The sequence below is a fragment of the Hylobates moloch genome, unplaced genomic scaffold, assembly GCF_009828535.3.
Source record: "Hylobates moloch isolate HMO894 unplaced genomic scaffold, HMol_V3 SCAFFOLD_8, whole genome shotgun sequence".
Classification (NCBI taxonomy): domain Eukaryota; kingdom Metazoa; phylum Chordata; class Mammalia; order Primates; family Hylobatidae; genus Hylobates; species Hylobates moloch.
In genome coordinates, this window is record NW_026652283.1 from 54,580,206 (window position 1) to 54,607,524 (window position 27,319).

At 42.9% G+C, this 27,319-nt stretch overlaps 2 protein-coding genes and 1 pseudogene across 4 annotated transcripts in view; 1 reads left to right on the top strand and 2 right to left on the bottom strand.

The window, feature by feature from the left end:
* The window catches only part of FAM20B (FAM20B glycosaminoglycan xylosylkinase), a 253,546-nt gene that overhangs the window by 46,985 nt on the left and 179,242 nt on the right, over nucleotides 1–27,319 (bottom strand). The window lies entirely within an intron of this gene.
* Nucleotides 11,218–27,319, top strand: part of ABL2 (ABL proto-oncogene 2, non-receptor tyrosine kinase) — a 115,100-nt gene continuing 98,998 nt past the window's right edge. For all 3 annotated transcript variants that reach the window (XM_032160882.2, XM_058443415.1, XM_032160883.2), the window contains exon 1: nucleotides 11,218–11,626. In XM_032160882.2, coding sequence (XP_032016773.1) covers nucleotides 11,470–11,626 — 157 coding nt within the window. In that variant the 5' untranslated portion in view covers nucleotides 11,218–11,469. The remainder of the gene's footprint in view (nucleotides 11,627–27,319) is intronic.
* Nucleotides 18,687–20,144, bottom strand: LOC116473181 (UDP-GalNAc:beta-1,3-N-acetylgalactosaminyltransferase 1-like; annotated as a pseudogene).

Below are 27,319 nucleotides of genomic sequence, written 5' to 3' on the forward strand. Positions count from 1 at the left end.
ATAGGCACACACCACCATGCCCAGCTAATTTTTCATTTTTTTGTAGAGATGAGCTCTCACTACGTTGCCCAGGGTGGTCTCGCACTCCTGGGATCAAGCAGTCCTCCCACCTCAGCCTCCCAAAGTGCTAGAATTATAGGTGTGAGCTAACATGGCCAGCCTCTAAAATTCTTAAAATTTGTTGTGTGTCTTTATATGTGTGTGTTAATAACTGCATTAACTATATTGCAATGTAAAATGTATTTCTTACTGTTGATAAAGGTAAAAGAACATTTGAAAACCAGTATTTATAGTATGATCCCAATTTTGCTTTAAAAAAAGTGAACCAACTCTTAACAGGGTAGTGAGGAGAGAATAAAGAAAAACTTTTACCTTTTTAATCTATGTTCTGTATTACTTTAATTCTTATAACTAAGATTCGTATTATTTACTTTAAAAAATTAACAAAAATGGGGGCCCGGCGCAGTGTCTTACGCCTGTAATCCCAGCACTTTGGGAGGCCCAAGCAGGTGGATCACCTGAGGTCAGGAGTTCAAGACCAGCCTGACCAACATGGTGAAACCCCATCTCTACTAAAAATAAAAAATTAGCTGAGTGTGGAGGTGCATGCCTGTAATCCCAGCTATTTGGGAGGCCAAGGCAGAAGAATCAATTGAACCTGGGAAGTGGAGGTTGCAGTGAGCCGAGATTGCTTCATTGCACTCCAGCCTGGGCAAAAGAGTGAAACTCTGTCTCAAAAAAAAAAAAAAAAAAAAAAATTAACAAAAATGGGCTGGGCACAGTGGCTCACACTTGTAGTCTTAGCACTTTGGGAGGCTGAGGCAGGCGGATCACCTGAGGTCAGGAGTTTGAGACCAGTCTGGCCAACATGTCGAAACCCCGTCTCTACTAAAAATACAAAAATTAGCCAGGTGTGATGGCACACACCTTTCACACCTTTAATTCCAGCTACTAGAAAAGCTGAGACAGGAGAATCACTTGAACCTGGGAGTTGCAGTGAGCCGAGTTCTTGCCACTGCACTCCAGCCTGGGCAATAGTGAGACCCTGTCTCAAAAACAAACAAACCAACCAACCAAAAACCACAAAGGCCGGGCACAGTGGCTCATGCCTGTAATCCCAACACTTTGGGAGGCCAAGGCAGGCGGATCACCTGAGGTCAGGAGTTTGAGACCAGCCTGGCCAACATGGTGAAACTCTGTCTCTACTAAAAATACAAAAAATTAGCCGGGCCTAGTGGCACACGCATGTAATCCCAGCTACTCGGGAGGCTGAGGCAGGAGAATCGCTTGAACCTGGGGGGCAGAGGTTTTAGTGAGCCGAGATCACGCCACTACACTCCCGTCTGGGTGACAGAGCAAAACGCACTCTCAAAAAAAAAAAAAAAAAACACCCACAAAAATGTAAATGTTTGTGTATATATGCACAAACAAAAGAAAAGAATGCTTAAAGGAAAAAAAGAAAAACACCAAAAATACTTATATCTGAGTGGTGAGAGTATGGATAGCTTTTTCCTTCTTCTTTATACTTTTCTGCTTTTGTAAATTTCATAAAATGAGAATTTATTACCTGATCATTTTCAATTTAAATTTCCAAAAGAAATATTAGAGTGGCATGCACCTGTAGTCTGGCTGTTTGGAAGGCTGAGGCAGGAAGATCACTTGAGCCTAAGAGTCCAGGCTGCAATGAACTATAACTGTGTCACTAAACTCCAGCCTAGGTGGCAGAGTGAAACACCATCCCTTAAAAAAAAAAATTAAAAAGAAATATGAGGGGGTCCACCTCAGTGACCTCATTTTAACTTGATTACTTCTGTAAGAACTCTATTTCCAAATATGGTCACATTGTGAAGTATTAGGGGTTAGGACTTCAACACATGAATTTCGTGGGAGGCACAATTCAGCCCACCCCCAACACCAAGTTTGCTCACAGCATGGTGGTCCCAGATGCTAAGAGAGCAAGAGCAAACCCTGCAAGGCCTCCTGAGTCCTCAGCTACAAAACTCTTACAACCTTCCTTCCACCATATTCTATTAGTCAAAGCAAGTCACAAGGCCAGTACAGATTCAAAGGGTTTAAAGGGTGGGGAAATAGATTTACCTCTTGATAAAAAGACCAGCAACGCCGGGCGCGGGTGACAGTGCAAGACTCCATCTCAAAAAAAAAAAAAAAAAAAAAAAAGACCAGCAAAATATTATGGCCATGTTTTCAACCTACCACAGGTCTTTAATATTTTTTGTGTGTGTGTTTTTCGAGACAGAGTTTCACTCTTGTTGCCCAGGCTGGGGTGCAATGGTGCGATCTCAGCTTACTGCAACCTCCGCCTCCTGGGTTCAAGGGATTCTCCTGCCTCAGCCTTCCAAGGAGCTGGGATTACTTACGGGCATGCACCACCACACCTGGCTAATTTTGTATTTTTTTAGTTAAGACGGGGTTTCACCATTTGGTCAGGCTGGTCTCGAACTACTGATCTCAAGTGATCCATCTGCCTCAGCCTCCCAAAGTGTTAGGATTACAGTTGTGAGCCACCATGCCCGGCCTTTTTTTTTTTTAAATAATTAGCTATCTATATGGCCTTGGGGTATGACAAAAGCATAGATTCTTAGAAACAGAAGGGATCCAGGCCAATTTTAAGTTCCACTACTTAATACATTTCCTCTGCCCTCTGCCACCACCAGCTCCTCTTCTTTTCCCATTTGATGAGATGTTCCTGGATAAGCTCATCAAGCCTCTGTGTCCCGCTTAGGTTGTTTCCTCTCACTTGAAAGCCAGTACCTCCACCCCCACCCCATTTTTTTATTGAAGCATAGTGTTCATACAGAAAAGTCCATATGCTTACCCACTAAATATGTACAACGATTATGTTCCAATTAAAAATAATTTAAACAGAAAAGTATTTATGTGTGTACATTTGACCCCTGGACAACACAGGTTTGAACTACAAGGGTGTAGTTATATGCAGAGTTTTTAAATCAAAGGCGGATGGCTTCAAGGGATGTGAAATATGCACATACATAAGTTAACTTTTTGTACAGGAGGGTTCTGCAGGGCACACTGGGCAACTTGAGTATGCACGAATTTTGGTATACATTGGGGGTCCTAGAACCAATCCCTCATGTATACAGAAGGACAACTGTATATATATATGCATGCATACACACACATATAGAAATCACATAAAATATATATCTCTCTCATAAGTTTACTGCTTGACAAATTTTGCAAGGTAAACACTCCATTAGCATCTGAAAGCAGAACATTACCAGTACCTCAGAAGCCCTATTCATGTCTGTGTCCAAATTTCTTCATTTTAAAAGGGCACCAGTTATACTAGATGACTTCACTTTAACTTGATTACTTCTGTAAAGACCCTATTTCCAAAAAAGTTCACTTTCTGTGGTACTAGGAGTTAGGGCTTCAACATATCTTTTTGGGGGAAACAATTCAACCCATTTAATGGGTCATATTAGAATTCAAGACTTCTGAGATTTGATGAAATCATGGTTATAATCCATTTTTTGCTTAAGCTAGTTTGAGTTGATTATCTGGTATAATCACAATGTAACCAATACAATCAATACAAATGCTCTGGTGCAACCATGTTTGCTTCATGCGAATTACTTACACATAATTAGTAAACTGGAGAATGGTGTCAGTAGAACAAGTAAGTTGTGTTATTTCATTTGGACTTTTCTCAGCATGTTAATGTTTTGAAGTGATATGTAATATACATCCTCACAATTAGAGAAAGCTTTTAGCAATTTATGAATACTTAAAAAAAATAATTGAACCATGCAGAAGTGCCATTGTATTTATTGTGAATACAAGTGCCTTCCTTCAGTGAATAAGCTACTAGTTCAGTGGCTTCAGGAACCACCACAGTTTCTGTTAAGCTATCTAGAAAGCTGCCAAGAGCAGATGAAGAAGCTGCAAAGACAATGTCCTGTGTTCTCCTTTCAGAGGGTTTTCCAGACCTTCCTCAGGATCCTTGTTTCCTCCCCACTTCGTAGGTGCATCTCCTGTAACTCTGCTTTCTGCCAAAAAGGGCAGGCTAAATTTGTTTCTCAATGTTCCCTAAAATGCAGTGCTCTTCCCATTTTGCTAAGCTAACTCCTACTTATCTCTTACCTCTTTCCCTTTGCCCACTCCTGGGAGAAGTTCCACATCTCCTCAATTACCTCACCTTCAAATGGTTATATGTTTCCACAGCAACCCCTTATCCCCCTATCAACACTTATTACACGATATTGTAATTACTTGTTTATGGATGTCTTCCTCAGTAGAGTATAAGCGGGTTAGTCTTATTCACCAGTGTATCTCCAGTAATTAGTACAGCGCCTGGAATACAGAAAGCGCTCATTAAATATGAATTAAATATGCTGGGCACGGTGGCTCATGCCTGTAATCCCAGCACTTTGGGAAGCAGAGGTGAGCGGATTACTTGAGGCCAGGAGTTCAAGATCAGCCTGGCCAACATGGTGAAACCCCATCTCTACTAAAAATACAAAAAAATTAGCTGGTCATGTTGGTGGGAGCCCGTAATCCCAGCTACTCAAGAGGTTGAGGCAGGAGAATCATTTGAATCCGCGAGGCGGGGGTTTCAGTGAGCCGATATGGTGTCACTGTGCTCTACCCTGGGCCACACAGCAAGACTCCATCTCAAATAATGATAATAATTAAATAAAATAGAGCATTAGAAATCTTAATTTTCTATCTTTTGATAATTTGGTTGTAGTAATTTGCTAGGGCTGCCATAACGAAGTGCCACGGACTGGGTGGCTTAAACAACAGAAATTTATTTTGTTACAGTTCTGGAAGCTGGAAGTCCAAGATCAAGGTTGGTTTCTTCTGAGACATCTCCTTGGTCTGTAGACGGCCACCTTCTCTCTGTATCTTTGCAAGGTCTTCCCTCTGTGTGTGTCTGTGTCTAGATTTCCTCTTCTTATAAGGACACCAGTCCTATTGGATTAGGGACCACTCTAATGGACTCATTTTAACTTGGTCACTTCTTCAAAGACCCTATCTCCAAACATTCTGAGTCACATTCTGAGGTACTGCAGGTTAGGACTTCAATATTTGAATTTCGTGGTGGTGGGGGACCCAATTCAGATTGTAAGGGCCTTATGGAGGAGAGCTGAGGCACTCCAACTGGCAGCAGCACCAACGGCCAGACACGCGCATTCAGTCATCATGTACCGTCTAGCCCAGCCAATGCTGTTAACATGAATCAAGGTAAGATCAGCAGAACTGTCCAGCCAATCCATAGAAATGCAAGAAGTAATAAATCACTGCTGTTTTAAGCCACTAGGTTTTGTGGGATGTTTTGTTATGTAGCAGTAGAGAACTGAAACAACCCATTTCACATAAATAGTAAACTAGGCCCAGGCCCACTACACTACAGTTAGTGATAGGCTACCTGTTAAATGGATTGTTTAGTCAGCTATTTCATTACCTTTGAAAGGGAGATGAGTAATAATTTATTAATTTTAAATGAATAGATACTATTGCTACTGGTAACATTTATACAGCACTTGGCCAATTGTTTGAAATAGTCTCCTAATAATTTATAAGGTTTTTTAAATCAAAGAAATGTTGAATCATACACTCTTGGGGCTAAAACGAACAAGAGGAATCTGTCTCCCTACTTTCAAAGAGAATGACTAATTCTGTGCCAGCCAGATAAGAATCTTCTAACTCCTCCTCCTCCTCCTCGTTATCTCATCCAAAAAGACTTTTAAAGTGTCAATCTGTAAATGGAACTGTATTTGGCACTCCATAGGTCTTTAAAGATTTAATACAACAATGCAGAGACAAATCACATAAACAAAGTCCAAAGAACTGCGTACATAAACAGTTTAAGAAAAATGCTGGCCAGGCTGTGGTGGCTCACACCTGTAATCCCAGCACTGTGGGGGGGCCGAGGCAGGTGGATCACGAGGTGAGGAGTTCAAGACCAGCTTGGCCAAGATGGTGAAACCTCATCTCTACTAAAAATTCAAAAATTAGCTGGGTGTGGTGGTACATGCCTGTAATCTCAGCTACTCAGGAGGCTGAGGCAGAAGAATTGCTTGAACCTGGGAGGCGGAGGCTGCAGTGAGCCGAGATCGTGCCACTGCACTACAGCCTGGGCAACACAGTGAGACTCCATCTCCAAAAACAAAAGAAAAGAAAAAGAAAAATGCTATACATAAAATTACAACAAAATTTTTTTCTCTCAATTTATCTACATTAACATTTTCAGCCCACGTAGACAAATACAGATAAACATAACTATATAAACATATGCATATATGCAAGAAAATAAAAGATTGGGGAAACATGATAGCTTTCAAATATGTGAAGGATTTCATGTAGAATAAAGATTAGATTTGTTCTGTGTAGCTACATGGTAGAATTAGAACTGGGGTGAGACAGGTGGAAGTTTCAGGGGAACAGTTTTCAGTTTATCTTTAGGAAGAACTTTTTTTTTTTTTTTTTTTGAGACTGAGTCTGGCTCTGTCACCCAGGCTGGAGTGCAATGGTGTGATCTCAGCTCACTGCAAGCTCCGCCTCCCGGGTTTACGCCATTCTCCTGCCTCAGCCTCCCGGTAGATGGGACTATAGGTGCCCGCCACCACGCCTGGCTAATTTTTTGTTTTTTTAGTAGAGATGGAGTTTCACTGTGTTAGCCAGGATGGTCTCGATCTGCTGACCTTGTGATCTGCCCACCTTGGCCTCCCAAAGTGCTGGGATTACAGGCTTGAGCCACTGTGCACAGCCCAGGAGGAACGTTTTAATAATTAGAACCTTTTGAAAGAAACGGATACCCTCACTGGAATTACTGCAGAGAGGATTCCAGGAGATTAGCCTACATGACCTCTAAGTTTCTTTCCAACTCTATGACACTTGAGTCGTGTCAAATAATCTCAGCACTTTGGGAGGCCGAGGCGGGTGGATCACAAGGTCAGGAGATCGAGACCATCCTGGCTAACATGGTGAAACCCCATCTCTAGTAAAAAACAAAAAATTAGCTGGGTGTGGTGGTGGTCGCCTGTAGTTCCAGCTACTTGGGAGGCTGAGGCAGGAGAATGGCATAAACCCGGGAGGCGGAGCTTGCGGTGAGCAGAGATCACGCCACTGCACTCCAGCCTGGGTGACAGAGCAAGACTCCATCTCAAAAAAAAAAAAAATCATATTTGAGGGATGTAGAGGAAGGTAAGCGAATTTTATAACCAAAGAATTATTACCTGCTATGGTTGTTTAAGGCCTGTACTGAGTAGAGTCCAAGGAAACTGTTAGGTCTGTATTGATGAGTCTGAGGTTCTCTTGTCAAGGAGGCAGGATCTGAATAGAATACTGAAGAGGACAGTAGAATCCTGTAAGGGAGTCACTTGAGACTTATACTAGGGAGAATATAATTATTGCAAAAGTCATAGCTAAAAGGGATACATCTCAGAAACAGGCTAATTGGATAAAGTATGTATGCTTGCCATAGGAAGGGTGGAGGTTGAAGGAACAGGAGATGGAAGAACATTAGGCAATTATAATCCAGGTTATCCTGGAAAATAACTTCGAAACACTAGGTGAAATGTTTATTTTATTTATTTATTTATTTATTTTTGAGACAGAGACTCCCTCTGTCACCCAGGCTGGGGTGCAGTGGTGCAACCTCCTCTCACTGCAACTTCAGCCTCCTGGGCTCAAGCAATTCTCCTGCCTCAGGTTCCCGAGTAGCTGGGATTACAGGCACGTGCCCCCACAATCGGCTAGTTTTTGCATTTTTAATAGAGACGGGGTTTCACCATGTTGGCCTGACTGGTTTCAAACTCCGGACCTCAAGTGATCCGCCCCCCTTGGCCTCCCAAAGTGCTGGGATTACAGACATGAGCCACTGTGCCCGGCTCATTAGGTGAAAATTTTAGACTTAGACTTTGTACATAATGAAGCAGAGGGAGAGTGTGGTCAAAGCAATGAGAGAAGTAGTTTCTTTGAGTGAGTTGCTTGGTGCTAAAGGTGAGGAATCTCTAGGAAGAAAGGGCTAGTAGCAGGAGAAACCAGTGCAGAGATGACCTGAGCCTAAGCTAACACTGTGTCTTACATAACGCTGTTTATACAGATGAAGGGAAGAGGTAGATATGAGAGATACTGTAAAACTGTAAAAAGTATGGCAATAGCCTAGAAATGCAGACCGGTGAAGTCAGGGATTAGTGAGGCATTACTCACAGGCTCCTTCCTTCTGGAGAGAGTGGTGTTGCTCCTGTGATAAGGATGATGAGGATGAAGAGTATCTGCATCTTCAGCTGCCTTATTGCTGTTGGTGATGTGTCTGATCTTTTACGCCAGCCTCTGGCCATTGCTCACGTAAGGCTGTCCTTGTGCTATGTGCACCATCCCTGCTACTTTCTTTCCCTGATTTCTGCCCCTGCCTGAAGCTCTCAGCTCCCTCAATTCAGTCTGAGACAGAACTATTTGGGATTATTTTAGATGTTGAGTTGTTGTGGCAGTAACCGCTGCTTATGGTAATGAGCCTTAGGTAATTCTCAGGCAAGTCACTTTGGCTTGGTTATATTGAGGTGAAATAGTTTTCTGTACCTAATTAACTAAATCTCTCTAGTCTATTTCCCTGCTTTCCCTATTCTGAAAGTTCTCTTTTCACTTTAACAATGAAAGAGTAGAAAACATTGGCAAGATAATGGATGCCAACTCAGTCTCCACGTACATGATGTTTGCTTTAGTCTGTATAGGATCTTAAGAATTAATGGTAGAGGAGATCTTCATATGTAAATCAAAGGTATTATGTAATACTCCACGTACACTTTGCTGGTGTTAACTAGGTAGGTATGATGAATAAAGGGATTATATGATTCTACATATTTTTATTGGTGGCTGGTGTTTTCGTTTTTAGTTATATACAGGGTGGCAGGTAGAGGGGGCTGACCTGAATAAATGCTTTATAATTTGTCCCATGATCTAAGTATATATATTATATATATATAATTTGAAAAAGTTAGGCTTGTAAAACCTAAAACCATTATGTTTTTTGTATTAATAGTATATGCATATATAACACCAGTTATATGCCAAATACTGTTTTAAGTACTACACATATATATTGACTAATTTAATTTTCACAATATTCCTATAAGGTAGATACTATTTGTTATTATCATCAGTTTACAGATAACGTACTGAGACACAAAAAGGTTATGTACTTTGCCCAGACCAAATAATTCATAAGTGTCAGGGCCAAGTTATGAACCCAAGCAGTCCGGCTTCAGAGCCCCTGCCCTTAGCCACTGCACTCTACTGCAGGCTGAGCAGCCCTTATCAGAAATGTTCGGACCACAAGTGTTTCAGATTTGGGAATATTTACATACACATAATGAGATATCTTGGGGATGCAACCCAAGTCTAAACACAAAATTCATTTATGTTTCGTATACACCTTTATACACATAGCTTGAATGTAATTTAATACAATATTTTAAAAATTTTGTGCATGAAACAAAGTTTATGTTAAGTACTTATGTGTGAAATGTTCCACCTCTGGCGTCATATTGGTGCTCAAAAAATTTCGAATTTTGCAGCATTTTGGATTTTCAGATTTGAGATGTTCAACCCATATATTCATCTATTTTTATATAGTATGCATGAATTAGCAGAGAAACCAAACCATTATCCCCAAATTAAAATTTTCTCCCATAATAAAAATCAAACAGTAAACCAAATTCCAGCTCTGTGACATCTTTATCCCTTGCGAATGAATTTTTTTCAGTAGTTGCAAACACTGGGAATTAGAAGAAAAGAAAGGTATTTTAAACACAGGGAAACTTTAATCCAAGTGGAAAATTCATATTTTATCCAGTGTTTACACATAGTGTTTCCGTTCCCATTTTGGAGGTAATTTCAGTTATTTCTGGCCACACCCTGGATAGCAATGGAATAATTTCATAGTGCTTTTATAGGAGGCAATATCTACGTCAGTGGATGGTTCATCTAAGGTCAACCTGGTTCAGGAAAGATATGCAAAGGAGAGCTTCATCCACCTCTTCTCCCAACCCTACCTTTCCAGTGGTTGTTTTGTTCCTTCTTTGCAGTGGCTCCTGTCCTGTCTAATTTAAGCAAAATTTCAGTGTAGTACCTCCATTAACTGATACTTTTTATAAAGCAAATTGGGAAGCCAAAAGAATAACAGGAGAATGATCAAGCTTTTTGAGAATTAAGAAAAATTGAATTAACATTAAGATACAAGTAAGCACAGTGAGAGAGGGGGATGGCGAGTCAATTGTATATAGTATATGTGTATGTATAAAACACTTCTTTTCTGCCTCATTCACTCTCTTTAGACCGCGTAAGCTAACATGAGTAAGTTCTCATTCAGAAACAGGGTCAAAGATATATATATTTTTTCTCCTTTGTCATCAAAAGAAGACCTGACCACGTGCACAGTGTATAAAGGATGACAGTGGGAAGATTAACTTTACTGTCAGGCATTGTAAGGAAACAGAAACTCACATGTGGTGAGATGGTAGAGTTCAAGAGGAATTCATGGTAATATAATATGAGGAATGGGGCTACAATTGCGTCCCCAATGCGACTATAGAAGGCACACAACCCAGGCCAGTGCGATTTAACATCATGAAATAATCTCCAAAAATTAAAATCAAGTAAGGTAGCATTTTACTCTCTTCTTGTAAATTTTATACCATTTTAATTTTTACTGGAGGCCTGCTGCTGACAAGGGTGTTTAAAAGGGATCCCTCTGGGTATTTTAGAGCTCCTCAACTGGATGGCAAGGACCAAATAAATGCCTTGTGCTTTTCTGCCCCACCTGTGCCTGCACCTGAGCTGCGCACGCGGGGGCACTCAGCCCTCGACTCACTGATTTGACAGGTGGAGGTGGGATGGGGAAGGCCGGTCAGACCGACCAACCCCAAAGGCGTTAGCGTGTGGAGCTGAACGCGGGAGGGGGTCGGCTGAGGCGGATTGAGGGGTGGGATGCCGAGGTGCGGCGACAGGACGCGGAGGACGAAAGACCCCAAGCAGCGGTGGCCGGCAAATGAGGTGGGCACTGGGGGACCCACCCTGCGAGGAGGCGGGGGCGGGGCGGGGGCGGGGGCGCAGCGCGGCAGGGCGGGGCGGCAGCCGGGAAGCCCTCCTTCCCAGCGGCGGAGGTGACTGGCGGGCGGGGGGCGGGAGACGCTCTGTCCCACGCTTTCCCAGTGCTCGGTGGTTTAAAGATGGCGGCGGCGGCGGCGTTGGGGGCGCGGAGCCACGGGAGGAGGAGGGAAAAGCAGAATCTGTGAGTCGCCTGGAGGCAGCGCGGCGGCTGCCGTGAGGAGGCCGGGTGCGGAGCCGCCGGCGGCCCAGCCGCTCAGGGCCAGGGCCTGGGCTGGGAGGGAGAGGCCGGAGCAGCGCCAGGAGCCCGAGGCCGGAGCCGAGGAGGAATGTGACCAGGGGTCGGCGGGGGCGCGGGAGTACGCGAGAGCAGGGATGGGGCAGCAGGTGGGCCGCGTTGGGGAAGCTCCGGGGCTCCAGCAGCCTCAGCCCCGCGGGATCCGGGGCAGCAGTGCAGCCAGGCCCTCCGGCCGCAGGCGGGACCCGGCGGGGCGCACCACAGAGACCGGCTTCAATATCTTCACCCAGCATGGTGAGTGTGTCCGGGAGCCGGCGTGAGGGCGTGCGGGAGGCCGGGGGTGGGGTCGGGGCGGGGTGGGTGGCGGACGGGCTGCCCGGGGGGTCGGAGGGTGGAGGGTGCCTGAGAGTGGGGGCGGAATCCGCTGCCATCTGGTCCAGTCCTAGGAGGCGAGTCACACCCCTCCCCCCTCGCGTCTCTAGCCTGGCTGGCAGATCCCGGGGGCGGAGAAGGAAAGAGAAGTGGGCTTGGGGACCCTGGATGGTCTGTCGTCTACTCTGGGACGGGACTGTGCGGCTGCAGAAAGAGAGTGAATGACAGCTTCAGGAGAGGGAAGGATGAAGGGCAGTATGAGCTCAGTCCCAGAGGTGGGAGCATAAACCCGTCGTTAGTGAAGGGGAAATGGGTTGTATCCTAAGGGATTGGGAAATGGGAACTGAATTTCAGGAGATTGTGGCGTACAAGGTATATGTTTACGTTAGATAATGAGCAGTGTCAGGATAGTGAACTGTGGACAGTGCCCTGAAATGCCTTTCTGTAGGAAAGATGAAGGTAGCATCATCTCATCACTTTTGACATGCTTTTGTGGTTTGTTTTGTTTTGTATTTCGTTTTTATTAGAAATGAAAGGCTTTGCCAAAGCCTCTGTACTATGCTTCAGAGTAGGACACACAGAATTCTGAGATTGCCGGCAAGGGCTAGAGGTTGGTGGGCATGGTTAGGACGTCAGTCAGGATATGAACAAGTTTTCGTTTGTAGTGTGTGTGTGTGCGCGTGCCCATATACATACATACATGTATGTATGCTCCCTGTAGTCTGAAACCTATTATTTTAATCGCATTGTCAATGTATTTTTAGAATACTTGTCTCCAAACTGTTTTTTTGTCTTTTTTTTGTTTTTGTTTTTGAGACAGAGTCTCGCTTTGGTGCCCAGGATGGAGTGCAATGGCGGGATCTCGGCTCACTGCAATCTCCGCCTCCCGGGTTCAAGTGATTCTCCTGCTTCAGCCTCCCGAGTAGCTGGGACTGCAGGTGTGCACCACCACGCCCGGCTAATTTTTGTATTTTTGGTAGTGGTGGGGTTTGTCATATTGGCCAGGCTGGTCTTGAACTTCTGACCTCAGGTGATCTGCCTGCCTTGGCCTCCCAAAGTGCTGGGATTACGGGTGTGAGCCACCACCGTTCCTGGCCCAAACTCTTTTTTTTTTGGAGACGAAGTCTCATTCTGTCGCCCAGGCTGGAGTGCAGTGGCACAATCTTGGCTCCCTGCAACCTCTGCCTCCCAGGTTCAAGCGATTCTCCTACCTCAGCCTCCGAGTAGCTGGGATTACAGGCACCTGCCACCATGCCCAGCTAATTTTTTGTGTTTTTAGTAGAGATGGGGGTTTCACTATGTTGGCCAGGCTGGTCTCGAATGCCCTACTTCATGATCCACCCGCCACAGCCTCCCAAAGTGCTGGGATTACAGGCGTGAGCCACTGTTCCTGGCCACGTGTCTCCTATTAAAGATGTGCTTGAGTGTCTCTTTCAGGTATATGAACACTTTATGAAGGTGATATATGAGCTAATCTTTATTAAAATCACTTCCTAAAACGCAGGATGGAAGAATGGATTAGCAGTTTACAGGGAAGAAATCATCCAAGTAAGCTTCACTTTGTGGGAAGTGTTACTATGCATTAAACTTGGCCTAGTAGGCAACGGTGATCCTCTTGCTCTACTATCTTATTCGGTATATAAGATTTTCCAAGAAAGAGGAAGTCGTGAAGAATGGAATAGGAAGACATTTTGAGGATTTGGATCTATGGAGAGGGAGAACAAGTTGGGTAGAAGAAACAACTTGAGCAGGAACATGGGAATAGATATAATTTGTTGATGGGATAGTGAGGAGACATCTGTCAGGAATGAAGCATCATTATGAGTTGGAAGAAAAATATCATAGAGCAAAAATTGGAAGAGTCAAGTTCTGGTTCTGGCTCTACCTGCCTGGGTGATTTTAGTCACCATCTTTGGGTTTCTTTATCTGTAAAGTGAGGAGGTTGGACTGGATGATCTCTAAGATACTTTCTGGTTTTAAGATTTTATGATTCTAATTAAGAAGCAGTAGAAAGAAAATTTTGATAGGCTGGATGGGACTGGGTTATGGAAAATCTGGCAGAGAAGTTTATATCCATTTACCTGATTGGCTAGTCTTTACCTGAAAGACTGGCCTTGAGTGGTGGCAGTGGAAATGGGAGGAGTAATTTCAAGGGGCCTTTCATTCGTTCAACAAACGGGTTTTTTTGAGCACCCGTTATGTACTGGATTGTGGGAATGTTGCTGTGAACATAACAGAGACCCTGCCCTTTGGAACTTAAAGGACTTTATGATTTGATAGAGGATGAAAGAAGAGAGATCACTTTGGAGTATTTGTTAAGGGCATGAACTCTGGACCCGTTTTTCTTGGATTTGAAACCTTGCTTGGCTGCTTATGAGCTTTGTGACATGGGACAAGTTATTTAACTTTTTGTGCCTTGGACTCTTCATTTGTAAAGTGGTGATAATAATAGTACTTAGTATTAAATGAATAGTGGCTGGGCACATAGTATGAGCTAAATATGTGTTAGCTGCTGCCATTACTAATACTACCGTTATTATTAAAAATAGGGGTAATTCGGCCAGGCGCGGTGGCTCACGCCTGTAATCCCAGCACTGTGGGAGGCCGAGGTGGGCGGATCATGAGGTCAGGAGTTTGAGACCAGCCTGAGCAACATGGTGAAACCTTGTCTGTACTAAAAATAGAAAAATTAGCTGGGCATGGTGGCACGCACTGGTAGTCCTAGCTACTCAGGAGGCTGAGACAGGAGAATCGCTTGAACCTGGGAGGTGGAGGTTGCAGTGAGCCAAGATTGCACCACTCCAGCCTGGGTGACAGAGTGAGACTCTGTCTCAAAAAAAAAAAAAAAAAAAAAAAAGTAGGGGTAATTCAAAGATGACACCAGGATTTAGAACCTGGCTAACTGGAATGATGATGATTCTATTGACAAGTTTGGAAGTTAGAAGCTGATTGAAAAAATGGGAAGAGGTCAAGTTTATTGCCAAAGACTAGTATGAAAAGAAAGGAATTAGCAAATAATGTAGGAAACAAAGGTGCAGTGAGTACTGTTTTTTAGACAGATGGGTTTAAAAACTTTTTTTCTGTACATCATAGTTTCTTTCTTTCTTTTTTTTTTTTTTTTGAGACGGACTCTCGCTCTGTTGCCCAGGCTGGATTGCAGTGGTGCGATCTCGGCTCACTGCAAGCTCCGCCTCCCGGGTTCACGCCATTCTCCTGCCTCAGCCTCCCGAGTAGCTGGGACTACAGGCGCCTGCCACCACACCCGGCTAATTTTTTTTTTGTATTTTTAGTACAGACAGGGTTTCACCGTGTTAGTCAGGATGGTCTCGATCTCCTGACCTCATGATCTGCCCTCTTCAGCCTCCCAAAGTGCTGGGATTACAGGTGTGAGCCACTGCGCCCAGCCACGTCATAGTTTCTTAACCTTGGCGGCATTGATATTTTAGGCTGGCTAATTCTGTGTTGTGGGGGGGCTGTCCTGTGCATTGTAGGATGTTTAGCAGCATCCCTGGACTCTACCCACTAGCTGCCAATAGTACCTTCTTTTTGCCCCTTACTTGTTCCAAATAAAAATGCCTCCAGACATTGTTAAATCTCTTGGGGGGCAGAATTGCCCCTAGTTGAGGACACCACTTAGAAATGTGATAGAGTCTGAACTGAATGAATGAATGAATTAGATTCAAAAGCTTCTCAGTGGATGTATCATTTGACATTTACATGGTAAATCTAGATGCTCGAATCTAGTGTACAAATTACTGTCTTGAGTTTGCAATATTGAGGTATTAGCACATAATTTCATATATGAATGTTAGGTCTGTTAGACTCTTGGGTTTACATGTAGGTTTTAATGTAAGCCAAATAGTATATTTAGTTAATCAGTAAAAAGGTACATACGTTATGGAAATGGTTTATCAGAGTCCAGGACTTTTCTTTCTTTAGCTAAAATGGTCATTTTTCATTGTTAATAATATGTGGTAAGCTGTGATAATAATTTGCCTTGCCAAAAGTGATTTTTGTGAATGTAATTTAGAAGGAACAAAAATAATAGAGCCATTTTTGGTATGAAAAGAGTGAGTGCTGTGTGACTTTTCTGAGATCTGCTATTTTTTTTTGTAAACTCTTACTTTTATTTTATGTTTTATTTTAGAGAAAGGTCTTGCTCTGCCACCCAGGCTGGAGTGCAGTGCTGTGATCATAGATTACTGCAGCCTTAAACTCCTGGACTCAAGCAATCCTCCTGCCTCAGCCTCCCGAGGAGCTGAGACTACAGGCACACGCCACCACACCTGGGTAATTTTTTTTTTTTTTTGTAGAGATGGAGGTCTCACTATGTTGCTCTGGCTGGTCTCAAACTCCTAGGCTCAAGTGATACTCTGCCTCGGCCTCCCACAGTGCTGGGATTATAGGCGTGAGCCACTGTGAGAGGCAAGCTCTGCTATTAAACCTTTCTGGTGAGCTGATGTTTTGTGACTAATAATCTAGGGTTGAATACTTACTTGTCTGTTGAATATCTCACATACCTTTTAACAGCTGAATGATTTTACTTCAGCTTCCCTCTCTCATTTTCTAAAAATTCTATTAAAAATTAACTTTAGGCTGGGCGCGGTGGCTCACACCTGTAATCCCAGCACTTTGGGAGGCCAATGTGGGCGGATCACCTGAGGTCAGGAGTTCGAGATCAGCCTGGCCAACATGGTGAAACCCCGTCTCTACTAAAACAATACAAAAATTAGCCAGGTGTGGTGGCGGGCACCTGTAATCCCAGCTACTCAGGAGGCTGAGGCAGGAGAATCCCCTGAACCCAGGAGGCGGAGTTGGCAGTGAGCCGAGATCACGCCACTGCACTCCAGCCTGGGCGACAGAGCAAGACTCCCTCTCCAGAAAAACAAACAAACAAAAACCCTTAAATTATGAAGTTTGGAATAACAAAAATTTTTCCTTAAATCAAACTCATTATTTTAAGTGATCTGATTTATTGATTTATTTATTTTTTTTGGATCTGTAGTTTTTTTTTTGTAGTGAGGTAGGGTCTCACTCTGTTGCCCAAGCTGGAGTGCATTAGCGAGATCATGGCTCACTGCAGCCTTGACCTCCCAGGCTCAAGTGATCCTCTCACCTCTCAGCCTCCTGAATACCTGGGACTATAGGTGCACACCACCATGCCTTTCTATTTTTTTTTTTTTTTTTGTAGAGACAGAGTTTTGCCATGTTGTCCATGGTGGTTTTGAACTCCTGGGCTCAAGTGATCTGCCTGCCTTGCCCTCCCCAAATCCTGGGATTACAGGTGTGAGCCACCGCACCTGGCCAGTAGTTCATGTTTTAATCTTTGTGGAATGAAGGCTGTCGGCACCCCAGGTTGAAAACGATACTATGGAAAGGACAGGAAGGCTGTTATGAGGGAATTTTAATTATGGTGACTTAATATAAGAACTAAACTTCATTTTTTATTTTTGTTTTTCTTTTTTTCTTGAGTGCCAATCCTGCAGACTAAACTTTTAAAAAGAAATCAGCTGTTAGATTTTTATTAATCTCCAAATCTGTGTAAGTTATAGATGTGTAGTTGGGGTCCATGTTTTTAGCAAAGTAATAAGTTGTGGTACAGATTCTGTTATCATAGCCCACTTGGCAGTAAAATTCCAAGTAAAGTGATGAAGTCTGAAGTTTCTCTGTAAGGGTCTTCAGCCTGCTTTATTCAATAGTTTATTTACTTAGCTGGTTTTTTTTTTTTTTTTTTGAGACAGGGTCTTGCTCTGTTGCCCAGGCTGGAGTGCTATGGCATGATAATAGCTCACTGCAGCCTCAAACTCATGGCTAAAGCCATTCCTGACTCAGCCTTCTGGGTAGCTGGGACTACAGGTGCGTGCTACCATGCCTGGCTAATTTTTAAATTTTTCTGTAGAGATAGAGTCTTGCTGTACTGGGCCAGGCTGGTCTTGAATTCCTAGGCTCAAGTGATTCTCCCACCTTGGTCTCCCAAAGTGCTGGGATTACAGACATGAGGCCCTGCATCTGGACTGTTATTTTTGTTTGTTTGTTTGTTTTGTTTTGTTTTGTTTTTTGAGAGGGAGCCTCGCTCTGTCTCCCAGCCTGGAGTGCAGTGGTGCGATCTTGGCTCACTGCGACCTCCCCGTCCTGGGTTCAAGCAATTCTCCTGCCTCAGCCTTCCGAGTAGCTGGGATTACAGGCGGCTGCCACCATGCCCGGCTAATTTTTGTATTTTAGTAGAGATGGGGTTTCACCATGTTGGTCAGGCTTGTCTTGAACTCCTGGCCTCAAATTATCTGCCCACCTCAGCCTCTCAAAGTGTTAGGATTACAGGCGTGAGCCACTGTGCCTGGCCTGTTTTTTGTTGTTGTTGTTGTTGTTGTTATTTTAAAGGTATTTAAAAGGTATTTTAAAGATATTCCTCTGAATATCATCTTTAAAGGACCTGACATGATTTTTGTCAAAATAAATCATAAGGTGTAACCAGTTTGTGGGTTCTTCGTGAGTTTCAGGCCAGGTGTGGTGGCTCACGCTGGTAATCCCAGTACTTTGGGAGGCCGAGGCAGGTGGATGACAAGGTCAGGTGATCGAGACCATCCTGGCCAACATGGTGAAACCCTGTCTCTACTAAAAATGCAAAAATTAGCTGGGCGTGGTGGCATGCACCTATAATCCCACCTACTCAGGAGGCTGAGGCAGGAGAATCGCTTGAACCTGGGAGGCAGAGGTTGCAGTGAGCCGAGATTGTGCTATTGCACTCCACCCTGGGCAAAAAGAGCAAAACCCTGTCTCAAAAAAAAAAAATTAGCCAGTCATGGTGGCGGACACCTGTAATCCCAGCTACTCAGGAGTCTGAGGCTGGAGAATCACTTGAACCTGGGAGGTGGAGGTTGCAGTGAGCTGAGATCACGCCACTGCACTCCAGCCTGGGGGACAGGGCGAGACTCTGTCTCAAAAGAAAAAAAAGTTAAGTGTAAGTCAGCACACTGACCTCTCCATGAATTTTTCACTGTACGAACTTGAACACTTTCTGCAGAGTATCCTCTACTTCTAGGCTTTTCACAGAATGTAAAGTTAATGGCATGTGATGTTCCTTAGCATAATCTGCTAAAAAGTGATCGTCTCCTTGGAAGAAAAGCCGTGGGCTGCAATCACGCATCCAAATTGACAGACATCTGAATGGATTCTATATAAAAAGAAAAAATTTGTGTCTTCTGGAATATGAATGTCCACTTTTAATAAATTCAAACAGATCCTGACATAAACATCATGGGTTTTACCTGACCCATCATTTCATGGATCCTTGGCAGCAAATCTCTGGGTATTGTATAACCCAACCCACTGCAGTAGGGAGGAAACACCTTGAAAGGACACTCCTGGTATGAAATACGGTTTTTTTTTTTTTGGTAAAATCCTCTATGGGAATAATTATCAATTAGAGGATAACCTGTGAAAAACTTCCCTGAGTGGTTTAAGTTTAAAAGATACTACACTAAATTGCCAGTATTGATGAAAACGTGTCTGTCTTCATGATGTAGTTGGCAATGAGGCAAAACTCAGTTACTCACCTGAATGCCATAATAGGTTGTTTGTGTTGTTTGTTTGAGACGGAGTCTTGCTCTGTCACTCAGGCTGGAGTGCAGTGGTGAGATCTTGGCTCACTGCAGCCTCCACCTCCTGGGCTCAAGCGATTCTTGTGCCTCAGCCTTCCAAGTAGCTGGGATTACAGGTACATGTCACCATGCCTGGCTAATTTTTGTATTTTCAGTACAGATGCGTTTTCACCATATTGGCCTGGCTGGTCTCAAACTCCTGGCCTCAAGTGATTCACCTGCCTTGACCTCCAAACGTGCTGGGACTACAGATGTGAGCCACTGTGCCTGGCCAGTTTTCAAGGTCAGGTTTTAATATGTGTCTAAAAATTTCGTTGGATTACATCACCATAAAGAAGATGTTAATCGTCCGAGGACAGTGCTAACAGTTTGTCTTCTCTTTTAGCCTGTTGGCCTAATACGAAAAATGTGAGAACCTCATATCCCCATCAAGACTTTTTCCACCCCAAGTAACTCTAATGGCCTGTCTGGCTTTCACATCTGAGGGGTGGGAGGTCACTAGGATAACCAGAATTGGATTTTGATCAGAGCAGTTTGAATGCTCTCAAAGTGTGAAGTGAAAGCCTCATCTGTAAATTGGCTCATACTTGTAAAAGTACATCCAGTCTACACATTCTGTCACATTGTAGTGGGAAGGCTGAGAGGTACCACATCAGGAGGAGAGTCAGGAGCGGCAGCAGCAGGCGACCCCATGTGAGAGATCTCAGTGGGAAGGGCAGTCTGGAGAGCCAGGGCCATCCACACAGCTCGGAAGCTTGTGAACTGCAAGTTCTTCTTGATTGATTTCTTCTGAGTGAAAAGACCTTCGATTTCACCAGTTGAACATTCAGCAGTAGGTAGTTGTCAAAAATAATGCTACTAAAAACCAGACTTTCAGACTGGCTTAAAATCCTGCCATATACTTCTTATAAAACACATACCTGTAGAATTTCAGGAGAGATTAAAGCACTAGCTGAAGTTTGTTTTCTGTATTCCATGCTTTAGTCAAAACACTCAAGATTTTCTGTGAACTACTCCATAAACAGAAAAAAAGACATGGTTTGGTAATTTCTTCCTTGGTAGTAGATTTTCCTGACAAAGCGACCGCCTCCTAAACAAGGCACTCTCCTGTGCGGCACATACCCAGCTCACAAGTGGCAGGCAGCTGGTGCTCAACCTGCTTTAAACAGAAAACAAAAACCAAACAAGAAAAACCAGCATCTCCCCACCATTGTATGTTTTTATTCCTCTTTACTTCAGTCTCTTGCAAAATAGGGAATGATGATAATATTTGTGTAGTTTTTAGAGCTTTTGAAGGAGACCTTTTATGTCTTTCATCTCATTTGACCTTTACAGCTACTCTGAAATAGGTGAAGCAGGTATTAATCTTCCCATTTTGTAGATGAAGAAGAGTTTAGAAAATTAAGTGACTTCTTGAGGTCACATAGCTGTTAAATGATAGAGCTGGGACTGATAGTTTTGTCTCCAAGTCTTGCCATAGTGTGGAGATTTACAGAATGTGGGTTTTAAAATCAGTTATAATTGGATATAAATCCTGCTTTGTGTCTGACATTGGTACATGGTTTATCCCTCACAACAGGTTGTTGAAATAATTAAATGATAAAATTGTACGAGACTCTTAAGTGCCAGGCACTGTGGTGCTCAATAAATATCAGTTTTATTGCCATTATTTACCTCAAGATGATTGTGAAGATTATATGAGTTGTATGTGAAAATGTTTTGTAAACCAGGCCGGGCGCGGTGGCTCACGCTTGTAATCCCAGCACTTTGGGAGGCCGAGGCGGGCGGATCACAAGGTCAGGAGATCGAGACCACGGTGAAACTCCGTCTCTACTAAAAAAAATACAAAAAATTAGCCGGGCGTGGTGGCGGGTGCCTGTAGTCCCAGCTACTCGGAGAGGCTGAGGCAGGAGAATGGCGTGAACCCGGGAGGCGGAGCTTGCAGTGAGCCAAGATTGCGCCACTGCACTCCAGCCTGGGCGACAGAGCAAGACTCCGTCTCAAAAAAAAAAAAAAAAAAAAAAAAGTTTTGTAAACCTAAGCACTGCTATTGTTATCATTGTGATGGCATGCCAAAGTGTAGAATTGCCTTAGCATTTATATTTATTACTTCATTTTCTCTTCTTATTAAGCTACTCTTATTAGAGGACTTTCAGAAAGCAGTAAAAGGTAGGGGAATTTTGGGGATCTGAAATCACAGGAGAATCTGAAATCACTTTAGGTCTACTTTCCTTGTAAGGTAAGTGATATCCTCTCTAGACCATTTGTCTTTGTTTTAGGGACTGGGTATCAGTATATGTAGTGCCTGGTTCTTGTAGACATCTTTTTCTTCCATCAAAGAACTTGAACCAGAAACACAGGCCAATGCAAATTTAAAGTTGATAGAGACTTCATTCTAAGTTGGCCCATGTGTTTGCTGGTTAATAGTTAATGACTTTTTAAAATGACTTTGTTGTAACCTTCTTCATCTGACATCCTTTAAGACCTTTTTTTATTTCTGCTTCTCTGTGTTATTTTTACCTCTGGATGTAAAGTTTCTTCTTAAAAGCTTGTTTAGGCCAGGCATGGTAGCTCACGCCTGTAATCCCAGCACTTTGGGAGGCTGAAGCAGGTGGATTGCTTTAAGCTCAGGAGTTCAAGACCAGCCTGGGCAACATGGCGAAACCCTGTCTCTACAAAAAATAGAAAACCTAGCCAGGCGTGCTAGTGCACACCTGTAGTCCCAGCTACTGGGAAGGCTAAGGTGAGAGGATCACTTGAGGCCAGGAGGTTGAGGCTGCAGTGAGCCATAATCATGTCACTGCACTCCATTTCTGGGCGACAGAAGGAGACCCTGTCTCAAAAACAATAAAAGCTTCTTTAGTGTGATTATCTTCTTGAAATTGTGAGTCAGATGGGCTTTTTCTTAATGTGGCACTGCACATATAGAGATTTCAAAATACTTAAGAACCTTTTCAATGTTAACAGATGTCTTCTGGACTAGGTAAATATGTAGCTACTTCAAATCATATAGAACAGTTCTGAAACTTGAGCTTGGAGAGCTTGTTAAAGCAGATTGCTGGGTCCCACCTCCAGGGTTTCTGATTTAGGGCTGAGGAGGGAGGAGCTCAAGAATTTGCATTTCTGGCAAATTTTCAGGTGTTACAGGTGCTGCTGGTTGGGGACCATGCTTTGAGAATCCCCTGCTCATGTGAGATTAAGAAGAGTACTTGGCCTGGCGTGGTGGCTCACGCCTGTAATCCTAGCACTTTGGGAGGCCAAGGCAGGTGGATCACAAGGTCAGGAGATCAAGACCATCCTGGCCTACATGGTGAAACCCCATCTCTACTAAAAATACAAAAATTAGCCAGGTGTGGTGGCATGCGCCTGTAGTCCCAGCTACTCGGGAGGCTGAGGCAGGAGAATTGCTTGAACCAGGGAGGCAGAGGCTGCGGTGAGCCAAGATCGTACCACTGCACTCCAGCCTGGGCGACAGAGCGAGACTGTCTCAAAAAAAGAAAAGAAGAGTACTTGATCAGAGGTGATTGAATGACTGAGAGAAAACAGGATGTAATATACTAACTCCCTTCAAAACTAGTTCAGAAATTCATTTGTTCCTAGCCTATTAGTGTCCACATGCAAGTCACCACAGTCTTATACCTTTTTTTTGGTGGTTTATCTCTAAAAGTTCATACATTAGAGGTCTCTTGAGAGACACATTTTTGAAAAAATCTGGAGTTATCAGGGAAAGGGGAAGTAGGAAACAGTTCTGCTGACTCATTCTTGAGCAGATTGGGCTTCAGTTCCTGGAAGAATTGGGTAATGAAATAATTGCCATTTATTGAGGGCTGTGTGCCAGGCATGTTGTAAGTACTCAATATCTGTTTTTTCTTTTAAAACTCATAAAACCCTAGTTGCTCAAATTAAAAAATATTAGAGACCAAAGAAGATGGGATGTCTATTTGTAATTCTATAGTTTTGGTATATGCTGGTGCCTAGTTACCTTTTAGAATATGTGTGTATGTAGTTATACATATGTATGTATGTATATATATATATATATATATATACACAAAGATTTTTAGGCATTTTTTACCCCATCTGTCTTGACCAGTGATGAGGTTTTCAGACTGGTAGGCCAGGGTTAGATTTGTATAGTATGTGGCTATGGATTGAGTCTTAGATATATATGATGGTCTAATGAAGGAGAGGTGGGAACTCACCATACCATTTGGAATCTCATGGTAATATTGAACTGCTGTCTTAATCTTTAGGCTTAGTGTTACTAATATTTCTTTTTCGAGATGGAGTCTTGCTTTGTTGCCCAGGCTGGAGTGCAATGGCACGATTGAGGCTCACTGCAACCTCCACCCACCGGGTTCAAGCGGTTCTCCTGCCTCAGCCTCCCTAGTAGCTGGGACCACAGGTGCACGCCATCACACTCAGCTAATTTTTGTGTTTTTAGTAGAGATGGGGTTTCACCATGTTGGCCAGGCTAGTCTCGAACTCCCGACCTCAGATGACTCATCCACCTTGGCCTCCCAAAGTGCTGGGATTACAGGTGTGAGCCACCACACCTGGCTGAGCCACAGGCCGAGTGGCTTTTTTTTTTTTTTGAGTTGGAGTCTGGCTCTGTCACCCAGGCTGGAGTGCAATGGTGCGATCTTGGCTCACTGCAACCTTGGCCTCTTGGGTTCAACCTCGGCCTCCTGAGTTCAAGCGATTTTCCTGCCTCAGCCTCCTGCGTAACTGGGATTACAGGTGCACGCCACCACACCCAGCTAACTTTTGTATTTTTAGTAGAGACGGGGTTTCACCACGTTGGCCAGGCTGGTGTTGAACTCCTGACCTCAAGTGATCTGCCTGCCTTGGCCTCCCAAAGTGTTGGTATTACAGGTGTGAGCCCCCACGCCTGGCCTCCAATGATCTTGTATTAGAATCTATGTAACCGGCCGGACGAGGTGGCTCACGCCTGCAATCCCAGCACTATGGGAGGCCAAGGCAGGTGGATCATGAGGTCAGGACTTCAAGACCAGCCTGGCCAATGTGGTGAAACCCCATCTTTACTAAAAATACAAAAATTAGCCGGGCATGGTGGCGCACGTCTGTAGTCGCAGCTACTCAGGAGGCTGAGGCAGAAGAATCGCTTGAACCCGGGAGGTGGAAGTTGCAGGCCCAGATCACGCCACTGCAGTCCAGCCAAAAAAAAAAAGAATCTGTGTAACCACATGATATATTTAGCTTATTATTGCAATATGCAACTTATAAAGACCTTTTCCCCCAGGCGATAATGGCAGGAGAATTTTTTTAAAATTTTAGCTTAACACTCCAGAGCATTTTCTGTTTTTTTATTCATTTATTCTATACTAATTGCCTATGTTGATGGCTCTGAGAGAATTTTTAGATACAATTTAGGCAGAACTGCTATCTAAAAGAATGTTGCTGATCAAGTAGATGTTGAACATCCTTATGAAACAACTAAAAAGAGATTTGTGTGTCTGTGAGGATATTTTGTACAAAAACTCTTGGTTGCCTTTTTGGATTGAGTGCATAATTTCAGTATGGAAATTTGTTGTCATTATACTAATTAGAACATTTTGTCAGTATTTTCAAATGAAATTCACTCAAATTCATGGATAAATACACATTAAATATATTACTATCCAAAGTTTAAACTTAGTTGCTTAAAAATATGAAAACAACACTGAGCTTTTTTCCCCACTTGCTTGTTGCTGTAAATGTGCTGATTGTGCCATGGTAGAACTGCCGGCTTCTCCATAGTGAGCTCTGCCAGTATTGGCTTTTGATCCAGCAGAACGCTAAAGCTGGGCAGGCCCAGGCCATTTGTATTCTTGGGTTTGCTTTCTAGGGAGAAGAAGTGTTCAAAAACCTTTCACTTCATGTGGACAAGGTCAAAAAAATATTCTGGAGCTTAGTATAATATATAATATGTACACATGTAATTTTGTTAACATGTTTCTCTCTGTGTACTAATTCCAGCAAATTAAAATAACAATACTGAGTTAGGACTGAAGATTACCACTTAACATTTTGTTTCTAGGTAATTGCTAAGAAAACATTAAAAAAACCTGACAATACTAACAAGTACAATTTGTATCACTCATCTGTTCCTTATAGGAAAGAAAGGTTGATACATGAAGGTTTTTGTTACATTAGCTTTCTTTTACTCATTTTGAAATTGGCACTTTTCTTTTCTTTTTTTTTTTTAGGCATAGTCTGGCTCTGTTGCCCAGGCTGGAGTGCAGTGTGGCATGATCTCAGCTCACTACAACCTCTGCCTCCTGAGTAGCTGGGATTACAGGCATGCGCCACCACGCCCAGCTGATTTTTGTATTTTTAGTAGAGAAAGGGTTGTCGGCCAGGCTGGTTTCGAACTCCAGGCCTCAAGTGATCCACCCACCTTCACCTCCCAAAGTGCTGGGATTACAGGCGTGAGCCACAGTGCCTGGCCATGCATTTTTCAGTTGCATAAAAATATAGAAAGGTATCTCAAGGTTAAAAAAATACTAATTCAGAAGCATATAGACTAGACATGAAAGTCCCCTTTGACATTCTTGGCCCAATACATATTCCCTTATTAAAAGAAACTACTGTTTGTGGTTCGATAGGTGTTTTCCACACCCAGCCATTTCAGAACTTTCTATGTATTTACACATATATGAGTATATATATTAATACTTCTCTTGCCGTTTCATAAATGGCGTTATACTGTATGAATTTTCTCTCCAATTTTTTTTTTTTTTTGAAAACTGAGTCTTGTTCTGTCGCCTAGGCTAGAGTGCAGTGGTATGATCTCGGCTCATTGCAACCTCCACCTCCTGGGTTCAAGTGATTCTCCTGCCTCAGCCTCCCTAGTAGCTGGGACTATAGGCGCCTGCCACCACGCCCGGCTAATTTTTGTATTTTTAGTGGAGAAGGAGTTTCACCATGTTAGCCAGGTTGGTCTCAAACTCCTGACCTCAGGCAATCCGTCCGCCTCGGCCTCCCCAAGTGCTGGGATTACAGGCATGAGCTACCGTGCCCGACCCACAATTTTTGTGTGTGTGTTTATTTGTCTGGAAGGTCTTTCTATTCCAGTATTTGTAGATTTCTCATCCTTTTTGACAGCTTTATAGTGTCCCATGCTTTAGCCATATATTTAACCACTTTCTTATTGATGAATACTTGTTTATAAGATTATTTAAATCTTTTCCATCTTTCCTGTGTTTTTTCTTTATGTTTGTAATTTGAGTCCATCTGAAGGGTATATATATTTGAGCTTGGAACCAACTTAATGTTTTTCCATTGTATTAATTTATGAATAGTCCATAATTCTCCACTGATTTGAAGAGCCATATTTATCATATATTATATTCTCATATATATATATAGGTCATTTTAAAACTCTGTTGTTCCCTTGATCTTTGTCTCCTCCTGCACATTGTTAATATACTATTTTAATTATTGTAAGCTTATATAGTGTGTATGTATATGTGGTTAGCTCCCCAATCATTATGTTGTTAAAATTTTATTTAGATGTTGCATCTTAAGTCTTCCAAAGATCTTTAGGATTATGTTGTTAAGATTTAGGAGATTTTGGTGGTCATTATATCAAATTATAGGTTAATTTGGGGGTGAATTGATGTTGTTGCATTATTGTGTTCTTATGGCCAAGAACATGACATGCCTTTGCCAGTTCAGGCAAATCTTTTTTTGCCCCTCAGTAAAAGATTTTTCATTTTCTTCATCTTGTTTTTGGACATTACTTGGTAGGTTTATTAGTGGGCATTTTATGATTTTTGTTGTAAGTATAATCTTTCCTAATTGCTTATTGCTAATATATAGGAAGCCTTGATTTTGTATGGCCATCTTGAGTCTAGGTTTGGTTGCCTTACTTGTATTGCATCTAATAACTTTGTACTGATATTTTTATTTTCTTAAAACTGATATTTCTAGAGAATTTTTTTGTTTTGTTTTAAGAGATAAGGTCTTACTCTGTCACCCAGGCTGGAGTGCAGTAGCATGATCATAGCTCACC